The sequence below is a fragment of the Mustelus asterias genome, chromosome 15 (genome assembly GCF_964213995.1).
Source record: "Mustelus asterias chromosome 15, sMusAst1.hap1.1, whole genome shotgun sequence".
Taxonomy (NCBI): domain Eukaryota; kingdom Metazoa; phylum Chordata; class Chondrichthyes; order Carcharhiniformes; family Triakidae; genus Mustelus; species Mustelus asterias.
This window is the reverse complement of record NC_135815.1, coordinates 16836574-16858847: the sequence shown is the minus strand read 5'-3', so window position 1 is coordinate 16858847 and position 22274 is coordinate 16836574. Positions and strand designations below refer to the sequence as shown.

The window sequence follows — 22274 nt, the reverse complement described above, 5'->3', positions numbered from 1 at the left end:
TCATTTTAAAATCCAATTTCCTGCACCAATCTGTAGCCTGGCAGGTTACAGCACTTTGGGCCCAGATCCAGATATCTTTTAATTGAATTGAGCATTTCAGCCTCCACCAATTTAGGCCGTGAATTCCAGATGCCCATCACCCTCATGCCCCCTCTCATCCTTCTACCAATCACCTTAAAACTATACCTCCTGGTAATTAAGCCTTAAGCAAGGAAAAACAGGCCTTTTGCATCTACTCTATCTAAGTCCCTCATAATTTTTTTGATTTGATTTGATTTGATTTGTTATTGTTACATGTATTAGTATCCAGTGAAAAGTATTGTTTCTTGCCCACTATACAGACAAAGCATACCGTACATAGAGAAGGAAAGAAGAGAGTGCAGAATGTAGTGTTACAGTCATAGCTAGGGTGTAGAGAAAGATCAACTTAGTGCAAGGCAGGTCCAAATTTTGTACTCCTCGATGAGGTTATCCCTCAGCCTGCACTGTTCTAAGGAAAACAACCCTTGCCTATCCAATCTTTCCTCATAGCTGCAATTTTCAAACTCTGGCAGCATTCTTGTAAATCTCCTGTGCGCACTCTCTGGAGCAATTATGTCCTTCCTATAATTTGATGTTCTTCAAAGACTTCACCTCGGTCATCTAAGAAGCGCAAGATGTTGTGTGAGAGCACAGCAATCAGTCTGGTGGCCAGGCTTGCTCTAATGAAGAAATGATTTTGAATTGTTTTACTTGTACTGTAAACAGGCAAGAACAAAAAGAACCACTATTACCTTCTAACTTTCCATCAAGACTGTGGAAGTGCCTGTGAATGGATTTACTTTAGTTTTAGGGGAAAAACTTCCTTGTTGTCATTGATTACTACTCATGGTGGATTGAAGTAAACAGAGTATCACAGCAGAAGCAATTACCTAATCCCTCCAGGAAATTATGCATCACATAAAATTCTGGGCATCATAGCACCTGACAATGGGCCGCAGTTTGCTAATGAGCTATTCCATAATTTTGCAAACAAATATGACTTTCTTCTCACAACCAGTTCACCTTGCTTTCCTCAAGTGAGTGGAGAAGCTGAACTGAACTGGGATACTAGGCTAGGGTGCAGATCTATAGAGAAGCAAGTCCAGACATTTAAGGGGATATTTCAGAATACTCTGAAAAAATGTTTCTACTGTAAAGAAAACTTTTAAAAAATGGACTCATCATCTACGGTTAACTAAAGAAATTAAGGAGCGCATCAAATTTAAGGAGAAAGCATTAAACTGCACAAAGGTGATTGGCAGATCAGATGATTGGTCAGAAAATAAAGAATGGCCGAGAATGACGAAAAGGTTAGTCGGGGGAAAGAAATTAGAGTATGACAGGAGAATCATAGAATCCCTACAGTACAGAAAGAGGCCATTCGGCCCATCGAGTCTGCACCGACCACAATCCCACCCAGGCCCTACCCCCATATCCCACCCACTAATCCCTCTAACCTAAGCATCTCAGGACACTAAGGGGCAATTTTAGCACGGCCAATCAACCTAACCCGCTCATCTTTGGACTGTGGGAGGAAACCGGAGCACCCGGAGGAAACCCACGCAGACACGGGGAGAATGTGCAAACTCCACACAGACAGTGACCCAAGCCGGGAATTGAACCCAGGTCCCGGGAGCTGTGAAGCAGCAGTGCTAACCACTGTGCTACCGTGCCGCCCACCACTGTGCTACCGTGCCGCCCACCACTGTGCTACCGTGCCGCCCAAGGAGATTGGCTAAAAATGTAAACAATGGGCAGGAAGAGTTTCTACAGGTATTTGAAAAGGAAGAGAGTTTACAAAGTGAGTTTTGGCCTTTTAGAAAGTTACAATGGTGAGTTAATAAGGAAACAGCAAATGAAATGAACAAGTATCTTGCTTCTGTCTTCACTATAGAAGGTACAAAATCATTCCAGTACTAGCTGTAAATCAGAAGCTGGAAGGGAAAGAGGAACTTGATGAAATTACAATCCCTATGGAAATGATACTGAGTGAACTGACGGAGCTGTGAGTTTCCGGGTCCGGGTGGACTTCACCCCAGAGTCTTAAAAGAGGCGGCAAATGAGATTGTAAATGGGTTGGTGTAAATTTTCCAAAATTCGCTAAATTCTGGAAAGGTTCTATCAGACTGGAAAGTAGCAAATATAATTCGATAAGGAAGGGAGACAGGAAAAAGGAAACTATAGGTCAGTGAGCTTGTCATCTGTCGTGGGGAGGGTGATAAAATCGACCATTAAAGAGGTTATAGCTGAGAACTTAGAAAAACGCAAGATAGTTGGGATGAGTCAACCTGGTGTTGTAAAAGAGAAATCATGTTTAACCAATTTATTAGAGTTCTTTGATGGAGCAACATGCACTGTGGATAAAGCGGAGCCTGTAGGTGTCCTGTACTTGGATTTCCAGAAGGCATTTGATAAGATGACACATCAAAGGTTATTGCGGAAAATAAAAGCTCATTGTGTAGGGGATAACATATTAGCATGGATAGCTGACTGGCTGGCTGACAGAAACCAGAGTATGCATAGGTCTTTGTCTGATTGGCAAGAGGTGATGAGTGGAGTCCTGCAAGGGTCTGTGCTCAAATTTACAATTTGCATCAATAACTTTGATGAGGGGAGTGAAGGCACGGTAGCTAAATTTGCAAATAACACAAAGATAGATAGGAAAGTATGTTGTGAAGTGGACATAAGGAGTTTGTAGATGGATGTATAGGTTAAAGTGAGTGGGCAAAAAATCTGGTAGATGGAGGAAAATGTGGTAAAATATGAAGTTATTCATTTTGGCACGAAGAATAAAAAGCAGAATATTACTTAAGTGAAGAATGACTGCATAATTCTGAGGTGCAGAGGGATTAGGTGTGAGTTACAAAATGTTAGTGTGCAGGTACATCAAGAAGGCTAGTGGAATACTATCCTTTTTTATGGAAGGAATTGAAAATGAAAATAAGGATGTTATGATTCAGTTATACAGGGCTTTGGTGAGAACACATCTTGAATACTGTGTGCAGTTAGATTTCCTTATTCAAGGAAGGATGCAGGTAGACGGTTCAGAGGAGATTCACTAGATTGATACCTGGAATGAGCACATTGTCTTATGAGGATAGGTTGAGCCTGTTTCCACTGGAGTTTAGAAGAATGAAGGGTGACTTGGTTTTGGGGGGGGCGGGGGTGTGTGTAGAATGATGTAAATATGTGAGGGAATAAAGACGTGGGAGGAAATGTAAAGAGTTAACATCAGAAACATACATGATGCTAATTTTGTAATGATGTCAGGTGACATGACAAAGAAGTAATAAAGATATGAAGGAAAAGTGCCAACCTCGTGTAGAGGTCCAAAAAGTATAAGTACTTGTTGCAAATAAAGACCAATGGTTTGACAAACTAGACTCAATCAGCATACTTTGGGAGAATAGACAGTCTCCAAAAGCCTTGTCTAGACCCTGATCCAATGAAACATCTCTCCCAAACACCCCTCTCACACACACTCCTGGCCAGCACAGCGGTTAGCACTGCAGCCTCACAGCGCCAGGGACCCAGGTTCGAATCCCGGCTTGGGTCACTGTCTGTGCGGAGTCTGTACATTCTCCCCGTGTCTGCGTGGGTTTCCTCTGGGTGCTCCGGTTTCCTCCCACAGTCCGAAAGACGTGCTGGTTAGGGTGCATTGGCCGTGCTAAATTCTCCCTCAGTGTACCCGAACAGGCGCCGAAGTGTGGCGACTGGGGGATTTTTCACAGTAACTTCACTGCAGTGTTAATGTAAGCCAACTTGTGACACTAATAAATAAATTTAAACTCACACTCTCTCCCTTCTTTTCTCAATCTTAAACTTTCACTCTCTCCCTGAATCTTTCTCTCTCCTTTCACACACTCTCTCTCTCTCTCCCTTCTTTCACACTCCCCCTCTCTCTCTCCCCCTCCCTTCTTTCACACACTCTTTCTCTCTCCTTTCACACACTCCCTCTCTCTCTCTCTTTACCCAGTTTGCTCTCTCTCTCTCTCTCTGTCATGGCGGCTCTGGCGGTGGCGGCGGCACATGGACTCCGGGCCTGACAGCCTCCCGCACCGGGACCGGGACAGCATGGCGGCGGCCACGGCGGCGCTGGAGCTGTCGCTGCTGCGGGGAGTCGGGAGCGGGGCCGGAGCCGGGATCCGGGAGCAGGAGGCGGCCGGAGAAGGAGGTAAATACCGGGGAGGAGGCCGGGCCCGAGCCCCCCAAATCCCCCCGAACCCCCATATCCATATCCCTGCTCCCCCACCCCAATCCCGAAACCTCCTCAAACCCCCATATCCGCCATTCCTGATCCCTAATCCCCATCCCTGGAACCCCCATCTCCACAATGCCCCCCCCAATCTCTGATTCCCCCCCCATCCCTGATTGCCCCCCCATCCCTGATTCTCCCCCCCCATCCCTGATTCTCCCCCCATCCCTGATTCTCCCCCCTCATCCCTGATTCCCCCCCCATCCCTGATTCCCCCCCCATCCCTGATTCTCCCCCCCCATCCCTGATTCTCCCCCCCATCCCTGATTCTCCCCCTCATCCCTGATTCTCCCCCCCCATCCCTAATTTCCCCCCCCATCCCTGATTTCCCCCCATCCCTGATTTCCCCCCATCCCTGATTTCCCCCCCATCCCTGATTTCCCCCCCATCCCTGATTTCCCCCATCCCTGATTTCCCCCCATCCCTGATTTCCCCCCATCCCTGATTTCCCCCCCATCCCTGATTTCCCCCCCCATCCCTGATTTCCCCCCCCATCCCTGATTTCCCCCCCCATCCCTGATTTCCCCCCATCCCTGATTCCCCCCCCATCCCTGATTCCCCCCCCATCCCTGATTCCCCCCCCATCCCTGATTCCCCCCCATCCCTGATTTCCCCCATCCCTGATTTCCCCCCATCCCTGATTTCCCCCCCATCCCTGATTTCCCCCCCATCCCTGATTTTCCCCCCATCCCTGATTTCCCCCCCATCCCTGATTTCCCCCCCCATCCCTGATTTCCCCCCCATCCCTGATTTCCCCCCCATCCCTGATTTCCCCCCATCCCTGATTTCCCCCCATCCCTGATTTCCCCCCATCCCTGATTTCCCCCCCATCCCTGATTTTCCCCCCCATCCCTGATTTCCCCCCATCCCTGATTTCCCCCCCCCATCCCTGATTTCCCCCCCCCATCCCTGATTTCCCCCCCCATCCCTGATTTCCCCCCCCATCCCTGATTTCCCCCCCCATCCCTGATTTCCCCCCCCATCCCTGATTTCCCCCCCCATCCCTGATTTCCCCCCCCATCCCTGATTTCCCCCCCCATCCCTGATTTCCCCCCCATCCCTGATTTCCCCCCCCCATCCCTGATTTCCCCCCCATCCCTGATTTCCCCCCCATCCCTGATTTCCCCCCCCCATCCTTGATTTCCCCCCCATATCCTTGATTTCCCCCCCATCCCTGATTTCCCCCCCCATCCCTGATTTCCCCCCATCCCTGATTTCCCCCCATCCCTGATTTCCCCCCCATCCCTGATTTTCCCCCCCCCATCCCTGATTTCCCCCCCATCCCTGATTTCCCCCCATCCCTGATTTCCCCCCCATCCCTGATTTCCCCCCATCCCTGATTTCCCCCCATCCCTGATTTCCCCCCCTATCCCTGATTTCCCACCCCATCCCTGATTTCCCCCCCCATCCCTGATTTCCCCCCCCATCCCTGATTTCCCCCCCATCCCTGATTTCCCCCCCCATCCCTGATTTCCCCCCCCCATCCCTGATTTCCCCCCCCCATCCCTGATTTCCCCCCCCCCATCCCTGATTTCCCCCCCCCATCCCTGATTTCCCCCCCCATCCCTGATTTCCCCCCCCCATCCCTGATTTCCCCCCCCCATCCCTGATTTCCCCCCCCCATCCCTGATTTCCCCCCCCCATCCCTGATTTCCCCCCCCATCCCTGATTTCCCCCCCCCATCCCTGATTTCCCCCCCATCCCTGATTTCCCCCCCCATCCCTGATTTCCCCCCCCCATCCCTGATTTCCCCCCCCCATCCCTGATTTCCCCCCCCCATCCCTGATTTCCCCCCCCCATCCCTGATTTCCCCCCCCCATCCCTGATTTCCCCCCCCCCCATCCCTGATTTCCCCCCCCCATCCCTGATTTCCCCCCCCCATCCCTGATTTCCCCCCCCCATCCCTGATTTCCCCCCCATCCCTGATTTCCCCCCCATCCCTGATTTCCCCCCCCATCCCGGATCCAAATCCCTGCTTGATCCCAATCCCTAACCCCAACCTCCCATCTCCGATCAGCCCCTTCCTCAAGTCCAGACCTCGACCGTGTCCCCTGACCCCCAACCCGTCCCTGACCTCAAACCCCATCATTGACCTCAATCCTCCCCCCGGCCCCGTCACCCCGACCTCGTCCCCTGAACCCCTTCCTCCTCCCCCCAACCCCTTCCTCCTCCCCCCAACCCCTTCCTCCTCCCCCCAACCCCTTCCTCCTCCCCCCAACCCCTTCCTCCTCCCCCCAACCCCTTCCTCCTCCCCCCAACCCCTTCCTCCTCCCCCCAACCCCTTCCTCCTCCCCCCAACCCCTTCCTCCTCCCCCCAACCCCTTCCTCCTCCCCCCAACCCCTTCCTCCTCCCCAACACCATCCTCAATCCCCCCTCCTTCAACCTTGAAACCGTCCCCTCGACTCCCTCTGCCCAACTTCAATCCCCTTGACGACCTCAACCCCCCAGAATCGGCCCCGTTCCCCGACCTCGATCCACACCCCAGACCTTGACCCACTCCCCGCCCCAGACCTTGACCCCAGCAACTGACCTCAATCTGCCCCCTGATCTCAACCCACACCCCGGACTCAACCCCATCCTCTCTCCTGGAACGCCTCCCCCTGACATAAGAACATAAGAAATAGGAGCAGGAGTAAGCCAGCTTGCTCCTCGAGCCTGCCCCGCCATTCAATAAGATCATGGCTGTTCTGAAGTGAATCAGTTCCACTTACCCGTCTGCTCCCTATAACCCCTAATTCCCTTACCGATCAGAAGTCCATCTATCCATGACTTAAACATATTCAACGAGGTAGCCTCCACCACTTCAGTGGGCAGAGAATTCCAGAGATTCACCACCCTCTGAGGGTGGTGAATCTCTGGAATTCCTCCTCAACTCTGTCCTAAACTGACCCCCCTTTATTTTGAGGCCGTGCCCTCTAGTTCTGGTTTCCTTTCTAAGTGGAAAGAATCTCTCCACCTCTACCCTATCCAGCCCCTTCATTATCTTATATGCCTCTATAAGATCACCCCTCAGCCCTCTAGACTCCAACGAGTATAATCCTAATCTGCTCAATCTCTCCTCATAATCCTCATCTCCGGTGTCAACCTGGTGAACCTTCTCTGCACTCCCTCCAAGGCCAATATATCCTTTCGCAAGTAAGGGGACCAAAACTGCACACAGTATTCCAGCTGCGGCCTCACCAATGCCTTGTACAGATGCAGCAAGACTTCTCTGCTTTTATATTCTATCCCCTTTGTGATATAGGCCAACATCCCATTTGCCTTTTTGATCACCTGTTGCACCTGCAGACTGAGTTTTTGCGACTCATGCACAAGGACCCCCAGGTCCCTTTGCACAGTAGCATGTTGTAATTTTTTTCCATTTAAATAATAATCCAATTTGCTATTATTTCTTCCAAAGTGAATAACCTCACATTTGCCAACGTTATACTCCATCTGCCAGATCCTCGCCCACTCACTCAGCCTATTCAAATCTCTGCAGACCTTCCGCTTCCTCCACGCAATTCACTTTCCCGCTTATCTTCGTGTCGTCAGCAAACTTTGTTACCCTACACTCAGTCCCCTCCTCCAGATCATCTATGTCAATAGTAAACAGTTGAGGCCCCAGAACCGATCCCTGCGGCACGCCACTAGTCACCATCTGCCAACCAGAAAAGCACCCATTTATTCCAACTCTCTGCTTCCTGTTGGATAGCTAATCCCCAATCCACACTAACACCCTACCCCCAACTCCGTGTGCTTCAATCTTCTGCAGCAACCTTTTGTGAGGCTTATCGAATGCCTTTTGGAAATCCAAAAACATCATATCTACCGGTTCCCCTCCGTCAACCGCACTAGTCACATCTTCATAAAAATCCAGTAAGTTCGTCAAACACGACTTTCCTCTCATGAATCCATGCTGCGTCTGCTTGATCGAACCATTCTTATCCAGATGGCCTGTTATTTCTTCTTTAATGATGGATTCCAGCATTTTCCCAACTACAGACGTTAAGCTAACCGGCCTGTAGTTACAGCGCCTTTTGTCTACTTCCTTTTTTAAACAGCGGCGTAACAGTAGCCGTTTTCCAATCAGCTGGCACTATCCCAGAGTTTTTGCTACCAAATAAACCTGTTGGACTTTAACCTGGTGTTGTTAAACTTCTTACTGTGTTTACCCCAGTCCAACGCCGGCATCTCCACATCATGACTATCCCAGAGTCCAGTGAATTTTGATAAATAACCACGACTACTTCCCCCAACAACCTCCTTCCCCCGACCCTGACCACCTCTTCCTGAACTCAATCCCCTCCCTTGGCCCCGGAAACTCCCCCCCAACCTAGACCCCTACCTTGACTATACCCCTTCCCTCAACATCCTGACCTTGACTCCCTTCTCCCAAACTTGACCCCTTCCCTGACCTCGACCCCCACCATCAACACCTCTCCCAACCTTGATCCCCTTCACCTAACCTTGACCTCTCCCCCTGACCTCCAATCCATTCCCCCGATCTTGACCCTGTCCCCACCTCAACGCCCTCCCTGACCTCAAACCCCTTCCCCTGACCTCAACCCCTTCTCCTGATCTTGACCCCCTCCCTCAACCTCCACTCCCTTCTGCCGACCTTGATACCCTCTTCTTCAACCTCGACCCCTCCCCTTGATCTGCCACTCCGACCTTTTACCGCCTCATCCTTACCCCTAACACCAGCCACCCCTCCCTTTCCTGCTCTTCATATCTGATATCAGATCCTTTTTGCCATCTTCCACCAGTGCTTTTGTTAACATATTAAAGTTTTAAAGTTTAGTTTATTTATTAGTCACAAATAGGCAATGAAGTTACTGTGAAAATCCCCTAGCCGCCGCACTCCGGCACCTGTTCGGGTGCACTGAGGGAGAATTTAGCATGGCCAAGCACCTAACAGCACGTCTTTTGGACTGTGGGAGGAAACCGAAGGAAACCCACACAGTCACGGGGAGAACGTGCAAACTCCGCGCAGTGACCCAAGCTGGGAACTGAACCCAGATCCCTGGCGCTGTGAGGCAACAGTGCTAACCACTGTGCCGCCGTGCCGCACTAAACCTATTAATGGCTTAAACTGGAGTGTCCAGGGTGTGATTTGTGAACTGTGAGGAGGAGGGTGTAGACTTCATGAGGTCATAAACATGCTGGCGAAATTGGCAGTCATGTGGTTGATGAAGTTTTACACAGCGGGTTTGAAGTGATACAATTTGGCAGGAGAGAAAATCAAGGACGCAATTTTAAAAGGGTTGTTGGAATAGAAAAACCTGGGAATATCTGTGTGAAAATGATTAAAGGTGGCAGGTTAGGTTGCGAAGGTAGTTAATAAGGCATGAAGACTCTGGGGTTTATCAGTTGAGGCGTAGAGTACAAAAGCAAAGACATTCTGGTGAACCTTTATAAAACTCTGGTACAGCCTCAGCTGTAGTGTGGGCTTCGGTTCTGGACCCTGCCTTTTGTGAAGCAAGTGAAGGCTTTGGAGGACGTGCTGTAAGAATTTGCGAGAAAGGTCTCAGGGTCGAGGCACTGGGATAGACTGGAAAAGCTGGAGTTGTTCTTGGAGAAGACAAGATTCAGAGAAGATTTTAAATTTAAACTCATTGGGGACCCAGACAGAGTGGATAGAGACCAAAGGTCTCAGGTTTAAAGGTGATTGACAGAAAAACCATGAGAAAACATTTTATTTTGTTCATATCTGGAATTGAGGGAAAATTTCCAGGGTTATGGGGATAGGACGGGGGAGTGGGACCGGCTCTTGCAGAGAACCAGAGGATGCTGGAAAAACTTAGTGGATCTGACAGCGTCTGTAAGAAGAGAAAGCAGAATTAAGCAGAGTCCTTTTGTCTCTTCGTCAGAACTAAAGAAAGGGAGAATATGTTAGATTTTAAAGTGTAGCTGTGAGAGATTGCAACAAAGATGTCGCAACTTTAAGAACAAAAGCCAGATGACCTGGTCATCGAGGTTTACAGCATGGAAACAGGCCCTTCGGCCCAACTTGTCCATGCCGCCCTTTTTTTTTAACCACTAAGCTAGTCCCAATTGCCCGCATTTGGCCCATATCCCTCTATACCCATCTTACCCATGTAATTGTCTAAATGCTTTTTAAAAGACAAAATTGTACCCGCCTCTGCTACTACCTCGGGCAACTTGTTCCAGACACACACCAACCTCTGTATGAAAAAAAATTGCCCCTCTAGACTCTTTTGTATCTCTCCCCTCTCACCTTAAACCTATACCCTCTAGTTTTAGACACCTCTACCTTTGGGAAAAGATGTTGACTATCTCGTTGATCTGTACCCCTCATTATTTTATAGACCTCTATAAGATCACCCCTAAGCCTCCTACACTCCAGGGGAAAAAAGTCCCAGTCTATCCAACCTCTCCTTATAACTCAAACCCTGTTATGCATTGAGGTAATACATGTACGGGATGTTTTGAAAAAAAAGGGTTAATATGGAGGAGAAAGGTCATAATCTAAAGTTGTTGAACTTAACATTGAGTATGTTGCAGCCCTCTGGACTCAATTAGAAGATGAGCTGCTGCTCCTCCAGCTTGCATCGGGCTTCACTGGAGCATTGCAGCACAGTAAGAAGTCTCACAACACCAGGTTAAAGTCCAACAGGTTTATTTGGTAGCAAAAGCCACTAGCTTTCGGAGCACTGCAGCAGGCCAGGGACAGACATGTGTGCAAGAGAGCAAGATGCTGAATTAAAATGGCATGCAACAGGAAGGTTAGGGTCATGCTTGAAAAGTGAGTGAAGGTGCTCCACAAAGCGGTCTCCCAGTCTACGTTTAGTCCCCCCAGTGTAGAGGAGACCGCATTGGGAGCAGTGAATACAATAGACCAAATTGAAGGAAGTACAAGTGAAATGCTGCTTAGCCTGAAAGGAGTGTTTGGGGCGTTGAATGGTGAGGAGAAAGGAAGTAAAGGGGCAGGTGTTACACCTTCTGCGATTACACTGTGGGAAGGGGATGGGGAGTTGGAGGCGATGGAGGAGTGGACTAGGGTGTTACAGAGGGAGTGGTCCCTGCAGAATGCTGATGGGGTTGGGGGGGAAGGGTGGGGGGTGAGGGGAAGATGCATTTAGTGGCGGCACCATGCTGGAGTTGAGGGAAATGGTGGACGGTGATCCTTTTAATGCAAAGGCTGGTGGGTTGGAAAGTGAGGACAAGGGGGACCCTATTATGGTTCTGGGAGGGAAGGGAAGGGGTGAGGGCATAGGTGTGGGAAATGGCCCAGAGTGGGGGTAAACCTCAGTTTGTTATGTTCGTTTTTCACGAGACTCTTCCGTCCTTGATACAAAGGCAAACACCAACCGTTGTCAGAATCAAAGTTCTTTATTTGTCCTACACATGTAGGCTGGCTAACCTTCGCTACTTAAATTCCACTCAGTGCTGGAAGTCAGTTAGCAAAAAGCGCGCAGAGTAACAAGGCTGACCCCTTTTATACAGTTTCACTATTGCATCAGGTAGATGTGATTTCAAACGAGACTTATGCACACACCACCCGATTCAATCAAAAACGAGTAGTTACAGGAATTGCTGCATAAGAAAGAACATTCTATTCAAATACGCATTTACTAGTAACAACCCCCAACCATCAGAACATAAGCATAATGTCTTTAAGATATGCTATCTGTCAGCGCAAAAGAGAACATTGTCACGTACTTGGCTAAACTCGCACCCCAGCGTGCCCAGCAAGCTGGAGCCTGTGGTTATCTTGTTTTGTCAGTTTGCTCCCATGCTCTGCCGTTCTTGCAAGCCCAATAGTTCACCTTGCCCTCTACAGTGGATATTAACTCTTCAATATCTCAAGTTAACGAAAAAGGCAGAAATGTCAGAAGTACCTTTTTCGGACATGGCGTGACGGAGGTGGAGAATGGGATGGAGCCCTTACAGGGAGCGAGTATAAAATTAATTAACTTCCAAGTGAAACTGGCACAGTAATTCCTGAGGAATATTCCACCATTTGTCAATGCTGGCCAATCCAAAAGTAAACTTGCTCTTTCATTGCCACCACAGCTCAGTGTTAATATCCAGCCGCTGCGCAGTGTCTCACAGACCCTACGTTTAACAGCTCAGTCAAGAGTGATGGTGACTTGGCTGAACTGCACACTTTGTAATATAAGTGTAACGGTTATTTATATAGCTTGCCTATTGACGTGCAGAGGAAGTTCATCCATTATGAGAGTAAAAATCACAAGAGTGCAGCAACCTCGCTGTGTACCGCTGCTCTGACTGGGGTTCCGCAGTTTCCCTGTGGACAGCCGGGCTGCGTGAACAGTTTTAAACATATCTTTGACTGCCGCTGGAGAACCTGATGGACATTATTTGCAAATAGAAATTATACAAAGAGGCAGGGGCGGTGGGTGGTTGTGGGGGGGAGAGAGAAACCAGCTATATGGCTGTCAGAAACCATTGCTTCACACACCTTGCAAATAAGCACTCACAATTGATTTGCCAGTACATCCTTGAAATGCACAGGGGTATATTACAGTTGGAAAAGCATGATTACAGGTCAGCACTGTTATCATGAAATAAACACAGCAAGTGCTGGAAACCTCAGCCGGTCTGGCAGCATTTATCATCGGACTTGAAACATAAACTTTTTCTCTCTCCATAGATGCTGCCAGACCTGCTGAGGTTTTCCGGCACTTCCTGTTTTTATTTCAGATCTCCAGCTTTTGCAGTAATTTGCTGTTATTTTAGCACTATAATTATCACGGTTTCTGCCCTCCTTTTCTCAGGTTATCTACATTTTGCATTTTTCCTATAATGAGGGCTGCTGTCTCTTTTTTTTAATCTGTAAATTACGTGTTCTTCATTTTGTCAAAGGTTGATCGGTGTGGAGAGTCGGTAAGATCGTGAGAGAGGCGAAAAACAGGGTTCGTGTCAGGTTTCTCGCCTCTCGCGATCTTACTGCCCCTGAATTGCTGGCGTAATCAGCTGATTTAAAATATTTAAATCTTGATTTAAATGTTATAAGTGAGCCTGGGATGTAATCATTTGAGCTCACTTATCTTAACGGCCTCGCTGGTGGAGGTTCTCACCGGCGAGATCACTTTGTACACATTACACAGTGCACTGGGAGATCATGCACATGCACAATGGCACCCTTTAGCAGTCATCAGCTGGTTTCCTGGCATGAACAGACCCCATTCCCTCCCCCTACTGGTGTGAATCACACTTTGCCTCATTTTTTTCTCAAAGTGGCATAAGATTTGATTTTTTTCTCGCTAAAAAAATGGGCGCGATTCTTTTCCGTTTTCACCTTCGTTTGGCACTTAGAAGATTTTTAATACGATCGCCCCCTGTGGCTTTGTTATGGAGTAGTGACGATATGAACTCGGCTTGTAATGTAAACCTAGCTGCTCAGTTCCCCCCAATTTCATTGCTGGTTACAAATGAGATGGAATTTGTTAAAAATATAAACTTAGCCAGTTAAAGAAACTGGAGTCTTGCATTTATGTAACACCTTTCATAACCTCAGGACAGCCCAAAGCTCTTCAAAGCCAATTGGGTACTTGTTTAAGTGTAATGTATGGAACAATGCAGCTAATTTGCACACAGGAAGGTCTCACAAACTGCAATGTAGTCATAACCAGATCATTTGTTTTCGGGAGAGATGTAGCTGTCAGAAGCAAGTAGGTGAAGAGGCATTTTGCTGAATCTCCTTTCAGGAGATTAAGTAAGTGGGACACGAAGGGACAATTTAGTCATGGCCAATCCACCTAACCTGCACATCTTTGGAGTGTGGGAGGAAACCGGAGCACCCGGAAGAAACCCATGCAGACACGGGGAGAACGTACAAACTCCACACAGGCAGTCACCCAAGGCTGGAATTGAACCTGGGTCCCTGGTGATGTGAGGCAGCAGTGCTAACAACTGTGCTGCCCCCTGTGCCGCCATACTGCCCCCATTTTTAAAAGGTTTACTTGTGCGTGCTGCCCGTTACTTTCTTTAGGTGCTTCACAAGCTGAAACCTCATTGCCTTATTGAACTAAATGGTTAACCAGTGTAGCCATCGAGATGCACTGAAACTTGCAAAGGATTCTCAAAATGGCTTATGTCTGTTGGAAGACCGAAATTGTCAAATGCCGTCCCATTTGGTAATGCCTAAAACTACTGGCTGTTTATTTACAGTAGATGATCTACAGAAGATGCAACAGATCACTGGGATATACAGTGTACATAGAATTGTACAATACATTAAATTAAAATTATTTTTTCTTATCCCAGCCCTATTAGGCAATATCTTGTCATGATGCAGTGTTCAGTCACAATTAAATTAGAGCAGCTTGGACTATATTGTAGAAAGCCAGATTAACGCATCAGTCAGGTTGTAAAATGCATTTCCTGTCTTCAGTGCGATTGGTGATGGAATACTTACAGTGACGTCCCAGACACATCCCCTCAGAGGCTCATTATTATAGTTCTTAATAGTGGGGTTATAAGTGAGACAATTAATCTCTGAACAGCCGTTTCATTTTTCATCACAGTCAGTGGAATTCAGCAGAGAGTTGTATTCCTCTGCCATTTGATACTGCCATACAAAATCTTGATGGGGGCAAATTTTCCCATTGTGCCCACCACTGGAATCGTAGCGGGCGAGGTGCAGACCATGGAAAGGTCCGGTTTCAGGGCGAGGATTGGCCGGAAAATCCTGCCCATGGTCTTAACAGGGTTCCAATTCCATTTTGAAATAGGATGGAGTCCATGATTGGGTAGGTGGTCTGTATTAGGAATGGTTTTGCAGGTTTCCCATTTGATGCAGATCCTCTTAAATGTGTAGATACTTTATTTTCAAAATTCCGTCAGTTTCGTTTTGCCAGCGAATGTCTACTTCATCGATGTCACACTGCTTCCGGTTCACCTGAAATCTTGTTCGAGGGCGATGAATTTATTGTTCTGGATTTAACATGTCAGCTTCTCCTTTGATGTAGATACATTGTCTTAACGCTTTAGTCGATTTGGAAATTGACTTTGAATTGTCAGATGCTCGGATGTTAAGATGAGTGGAGAAGAGGATTAAACGCCATGTACTTTTTTTTAAAACGAAGGGCCGCACCTCGCCTAAACAATGACCGTTTGCTCTCTCTCCGCTGAATTGTGTGTGAAAGATGTTTGAGTAGTCTCTGGACAGTCCTTAAGCAATGCTTGTAGATGAATATTATCCACAGACTAAAGTCTAAATTGGAAAACTTCACTCGACCATAGTTTGCCTGCTGTGAGTGGTCAAAAGTCACTCCTGTGGTGAAGCAATAGTGCGTTCTTGTAAGGTTGAGACTAGGAGATTCTTGATGTGAAATAGAGGGTCCTTCATTCTGTGCAGCTGTGCAGGGTTTGATTAGGGAGCACCCACAGCCCTTAAATGAAAATACTATTTTCATTCACCAGCAGTGACCTTGCACTGTCGTGCTGTCCACGTAACAGTGTAATAAATGAAGGAAAGAAGACTTTAGTATTTCTTTCTCAGACCATAAATGTAGACTTGTCACATCAATAACTGCAAAGGAGCTATGTGCTATAAATGAGGTCTAACATTTTAACCGTGGGATGAGCTGAAATGCTTGCCTATTGCTTTTTCCGCTAGCAGAATTCAGTTTTAGCAACCTTATCAATCAGATTTTTAACAAAAAAAATGTAGGTTATTAAATTCCCAAGGTTGAACTGTGGAAAATAGTGGGTTTTTTTGCTTAAGAATGAAGTGACCTATTGTAATTGAGTTTAAAGTGAATTAAGCAGAGGTTATGGTTTTACTATTCAACACAGAAAGTGTAATGTTAACCTTCCCATCAGAAAGTGTGACCTTCTTTAGAAACGAGGGAGACCCGACAGGTCTAAGATTCACTAATGCACCATGAAATATGCTCTGCACTTGGGAGTCCTGAGAGTTAAAATCCCAGTGGATGATGTTATTACTATGCACACCGGCAGGCTGTCCCCTAGTTTGGGCGTGCGTAGCTCCAACAACACTCAAAGAAGCTTGATACCATCTGAGGCAAAGCAGCCTGCTTGACTGGCACCCCATCTTGAGCTTTCATTCTTCCCACCATCAGGGAACAGTGGCAGCAATGTGTACCACCTATAAGGTGCACTTCAGCAATTTGCCATGGTTTCTTTGAGAGCACTTTCCTAACGCATGTCCTCTATCACCTACAACATAAGAATCAGGAGCAGGAATCGCCCATTTGGCCTCTCAATTCTGCTCCGCCATTCAGTAAGATCATGGCTGATCTGATTGTGGTCTCAGATCCGCATTCCTGCTTCCCTCTGATAACCTTTGACTCCCTTGTTAGCCAAGAATCTCTACCTCTGCCTTAAAATATTAAACGATTCTGCTCCCGCTGCTTTTTGGGGAAGAAAGTTCCAAAGACAGACAAACCTCCGAGAGAAAAAAAATTCTCTTCATCTCTGTTTTAAATGGAAGACCCCTTTAACTTTAAAATGTATGTCCTAGTTCTAGTCTCTCCCACAAGGGAAAATATCCTTTCAGCATCCACCCAGTTAATTCCCCTCAGGATTTCACTAAGTTCACTTCTCGTTCTTCTAAACTCCAATGGATACAGGCCCGAGCAACTCAACCTTGCCTCATGAAAATACCACTCCCTCTAACCCCCATCACTGGTGTAAGTTGGGTGAACATTCCCAGAACTGCTTCTAATGCATTTATATCCTTCCTTAAATAAGGAGACCAAAACTGTACATGGTGCTCCAGATCTGGTCTCATCCACACCCTGTACAACTGTAGCAAAACACCCTTACTTTTGTATTCCATTCCCCTTGCAATAAGCAGTGGTTAGCGCTGCTGTCTCACAGCGCCAGGGACCCGGGTTTGATTCCTGTCTGTGTGAAGTTTGCATATTCTCCCCTTGTCTGCATGTGTTTCCTCCGGGTGCTCCGGTTTCCACCCACAGTATGAAAGACATGCTGGTTAGGTACATCGGCCATGCTAAATTTTCCCTCAGTGTACCCGAACAGGCGACTAGGGGATTTTCACAGTAACTTCATTACAGTGTAAATGTAAGCCTACTTGTGACTAATAAATACACTTTAACTTAGCGTTCTATTTGCCTTCGTAATTATTTGCTTTATCTGCATACTAACATTTTGTGATTCATGTAAAAGATTTTGTGAAGTTCATTTGCCCACTATTTTAGGAGCACATAAGTGGGAGCAGGAGAGGTGGTTTAAATAGTCACTAAAATAGTGACGAAGGATTTAACTTTACATTCTTGGTGCTGACAATTCACATCATGGTCTTCCGCTTCGAAAGTGGAGATCCTGACAATGTTAGAAAGAGATGAATTAAAAAAGAAAGTATTATTTATAACAGTAGTGTTTGTGTATGTAAAATATGAACCATTCATTTGGTGTCTAGGTAAGACTTTCATTTTAATATTTGTTCATGGAAACTGAGCATCTCTGGCTAGGCTGACACATTTGTTGCTTATCCCTTTATTGCCCTAGAGAAGGTGGCAGTGAGCTGCTTTGTTGAACCACAGTCCATGTAATGCAGGTAGACCCCTCAGTGTTAGGAAGAGAGTTCCAGAATTTGGACGCAGCGACAATGCAGCAACAGCGATATATTTCCATGTCAGGATGGGGTGTGACTTGGAGGGAATCTTGCGGGTAATGGTGTTCCCTTGCTGCCCTTATCCTAGGCGGTAGAGGTCACGGGTTTAGAAGATGCTGTCGAAGGAACCTTGGTGAGTTGCTGGTGTGCATCTTGTAGATGGTACACACTGTGCACCCGTGGTGAAGGGAGAACATGTTTAAGGTGGTAGATGGTGTGCCAATCAAGTGGGTAGCTTTGTCCTGAATGGTGTTGAATTTGAGTGTTGTTGGAGCTGCACCCATCCAGGCAAGTGGAGAGTGTCCCATCACATTCCTGACTTGTGCCTTGTAGATGGTGGGCAGGCTTTGGGGAGTCAGGAAGTGAGTTATTTGCCCCAGAATTTCCAACCCCTGACTTGCTGTTCTAACCACAGTGTTTATATGCCTGGTCCAGTTCAACTTCTGGTCAATAGTAGCCCACAGTGATCGCATGTTTTTAAAAAAAACCTAATTAGTACCATTTGATTTTTCAAAAGCAACATACGCTTTATTAAAAATAGAACCTTTGACTCCCTCAGTGGGTGGATGTCAATGTTGCTTTTTGTCCCATTAGACTCTCGATTAATCACTAACTCTGAGGTGCAATCACATTAGGTTTGAAATCACTGCACGCTGCAGTGGAATATATTTGTATGAGTAAAAAATTATTACAGCCTCCAAATGAAATGACATGCTGGAGGTTTAAATACCTATTTGCCTATGATTGTTGGTTTAAGGTAGACTAAGCACATTTTATGGTATGGCGTTTTTCTGTTATGAATTTTAAGCCAGTGTGGTGTTCCATTCTCAGGTGCAAATAAGAATTAGCTGCAATAAGAACTGTTTCTTCTTTGAAGTTGCTTTATCTGCTCATTGCCCCACCTGGGCTGGAGGGAAGCACCAATCAATCTTAGTCTCTTATTTTTGTTTTGGGTAGGGGGAGAAGGTGGGTTGCATGGTTGTGATAGTCTGACTCGGAGTGCTACATTGCAATCATTACCAACACATGGGGATTATCTGCTTAGTCCCTCATTTGCTGTTTGTGAGACTTTGCTATGCGTAAATTGGCTGCTATGTTTGCCTTCAAGCGTAGTTTGTTGTTGGGAAAAACACTTTGGAACAGGTTGAGGCACCATTTAATGGGGTAAATTAGAGCACTTTATATGATGTTGATGTTTTACATCTGGGGCTGGATGTCTGGTTTTGTTAACATTCTTCAGTGTTTCTCATTGCAGCTTGTGGCTCAATAGAAAACCAAAATTCCATTTGTTTAAAAAAAACAAGGGTTCCTGTCTGGGGCTCAGATAGTCATATAAAACTGAAGGAGCCCAGATTGACTCCCACTCTGGACTGAATTAGCTGATTTCAGCTGTGGTGACAGGAGAAGTGTCATTTTATAAAACTGACGCAGTCAGTTATTGTTGCGGCTCGGTGGCACAGTGGTTAGCACTGCTGCCTCGCAGCGCCAGGGACCCGGGTTCGATTCCCGGCTTGGGTCACTGTCTGTGTGGAGTTTGCACGTTCTCCCCGTGTTTGCGTGGGTTTCCTCCGGGTGCTCCGGTTTCCTCCCACAGTCTGAAAGACGTGCTGGTTAGGTTGATTGGCCATGCTAAATTGCCGCTTAGTGTCAAGAGGACTAGAAGGGTAAATACGTGGGGTTACAGGGGTAGGGCCTGGGTGGGATTATTGTTGGTGCAGGCTCGATGGGCCGAATGGCCTTCTGCACTGCAGGGATTCTATGATCGCTGCTATGATCTCTGGCCAGGCCTTGGGTTGTAGGGGGAGATCCAGTTAGGGACCAATAACTTTTTTAAAAAGTGGACACTAGTTTGAGATTAGGACATTTATTAAATGAATAAAGCCGCGAGGTTCCTAGTGTTTTGAACAAACAAAAGTAAGCTTTACTGTACAAGCTCAGGAAGATAAAACAATTTACAATATTTATCTTATACTCTAATACTCAGGGTATGATGTCTTCTTCTTGAGCAGTCCCTTGGAGTTGAGATTGATTTACTTCCAAACTAAAAATGAGTTCTCAGCTGACTGAGGGTCCTGATGTGTGACCTACGGTCTTTGTCACAGCTGGGGCAGGTGGTGGATGGAGGAGTGGGTGGGTGGGCTGCCTGTGGGAATTATGCTTAGAACCCAAGGGAATAGGGGAGATCCTAAATGAATACTTTGCATCGGTATTCATGAAGGAGAGGGGCGTGTTAACCGGGAGTGTCTCGGAGGGAGGTGTTGACCCGTTAGAGAAAATCTCCATTACAAGAGAGGAAGTGTTGGGTTTTTTAGGGAACATTAAAACTGACAAAGCCCCAGGGCCTGATGGCATCTATCCTCGACTGCTCAGGGAGACGAGAGATGAAATTGCTGGGCCTCTGACGGAAATCTTTGTCGCTTCTTTGGACACGGGTGAGGTCCCTGAGGTTGGAGGATAGCGAATGTGGTCCCGTTGTTTAAGAAGGGTAGCAGGGATAACCCAGGAAATTATAGGTCGGTGAGCTTGACGTCTGTGGTAGGGAAGTTGTTGGAGAGGATTCTTAGAGACAGGATGTATGTGCATTTAGAACGGAACAATCTCATTAGTGACAGACAGCATGGTTTTGTAAGAGGGAGGTCGTGCCTTACAAATTTGGTGGAGTTTTTTGAGGAAGTGACAAAAACGGTTGATGAAGGGAGGGCCGTGGATGTCGTCTATATGGATTTCAGTAAGGCATTTGACAAAGTCCCACATGGCAGGTTGGTTAAGAAGGTTAAGGCTCATGGGATACAAGGAGAAGTGGCTAGATGGGTGGAGAACTGGCTTGGCCATAGGATACAGAGGGTAGTGGTCGAAGGGTCTTTTTCCGGCTGGAGGTCTGTGACCAGTGGTGTTCCGCAGGGCTCTGTACTGGGACCTCTGCTATTTGTGATATATATAAATGATTTGGAAGAAGGTGTAACTGGTGTAATCAGCAAGTTTGCGGATGACACGAAGATGGCTGGACTTGTGGATAGCGAAGAGCATTGTCGGGCAATACAGCAGGATATAGATAGGCTGGAAAATTGGGCGGAGAGGTGGCAGATGGAGTTTAATCCGGATAAATGCGAAGTGATGCATTTTGGAAGAAATAATGTAGGGCGGAGTTATACAATGAATGGCAGAGTCATCAGGAGTATAGAAACACAGAGGGACCCAGGTGTGCAAGTCCACAAATCCTTGAAGGTGGCAACACAGGTGGAGAAGGTGGTGAAGAAGGCATATGGTATGCTTGCCTTTATAGGACGGGGTATAGAGTATAAAAGCTGGAGTCTGATGATGCAGCTGTATAGAACGCTGGTTAGGCCACATTTGGAGTACTGCGTCCAGTTCTGGTCGCCGCACTACCAGAAGGACGTGGAGGCGTTAGAGAGAGTGCAGAGAAGGTTTACCAGGATGTTGCCTGGTATGGAGGGTCGTAGCTATGAGGAGAGATTGGGTAGACTGGGGTTGTTCTCCTTGGAAAGACGGAGAATGAGGGGAGATCTAATAGAGGTGTACAAGATTATGAAGGGTATAGATAGGGTGAACAGTGGGAAGCTTTTTCCCAGGTCGGAGGTGACGATCACGAGGGGTCACGGGCTCAAGCTGAGAGGGGCAAAGTATAACTCGGATATCAGAGGGACGTTTTTTACACAGAGGGTGGTGGGGGCCTGGAATGCGCTGCCAAGTAGGGTGGTGGAGGCAGGCACGCTGACATCGTTTAAGACTTACCTGGATAGTCACATGAGCAGCCTGGGAATGGAGGGATACAAACGATTGGTCTAGTTGGACCAAGGAGCAGCACAGGCTTGGAGGGCCGAAGGGCCTGTTTCCTGTGTTGTACTGTTCTTTGTTCTTTGTTGCCACGCATTCCTTTCACTGTCGACTCTGGGAGGAACTCTTCAGCCACACGGGAAGACGATTAAGGAGGATTCTTGCGATGACCTTTCCTGTGGTTGACAGCAGGGAAATTCCTGTGTTCCCTGCAGTCGGACGTATCACCATTTTTGAAGGTGGTCACGATTACTGCATCTCTGAGATCTCCTGACATGTTCTGCTCCTTCCAGGTAAGGGGAAAGAAGTAATGTATTCACACCAATAGTGCTTCTCCGCCATGTTTTAATACTTGGGCGAGGACTCCATCTGTTTCTGATGCCTTGTTGCTCTTTAGCTGTCGGATGGCCTTTTCTACCTCCTGCCATGTTGAGATGGTGATGGGTAGCATGCTGTGGGATGGAGTGGAGGACTCTCACATTGAAGACAGGGTCTCTGTTCAGGAAGTGTTCAGAGAGCTCCTTCCAGTTGCTGCTGACTGCCTCTCTGTTCTTGGTGAACAACTCTCTGTTTTTGGCTCGCAGTGAGGTGGAACCCACAGTGGTGTGGGTGCTTGGGCCATCGGTGGT

At 47.2% G+C, this 22274-nt stretch overlaps 1 protein-coding gene across 1 annotated transcript in view; it reads left to right on the top strand.

The window, feature by feature from the left end:
* Nucleotides 1–3953: 3953 nt before the first annotated feature.
* The window catches only part of ttc27 (tetratricopeptide repeat domain 27), a 215152-nt gene continuing 196831 nt past the window's right edge, over nt 3954–22274 (top strand). The window contains exon 1 of the mRNA XM_078229562.1: nt 3954–4195. Within this exon, the coding sequence (XP_078085688.1) occupies nt 4051–4195 (145 nt within the window). The 5' untranslated portion in view covers nt 3954–4050. The remainder of the gene's footprint in view (nt 4196–22274) is intronic.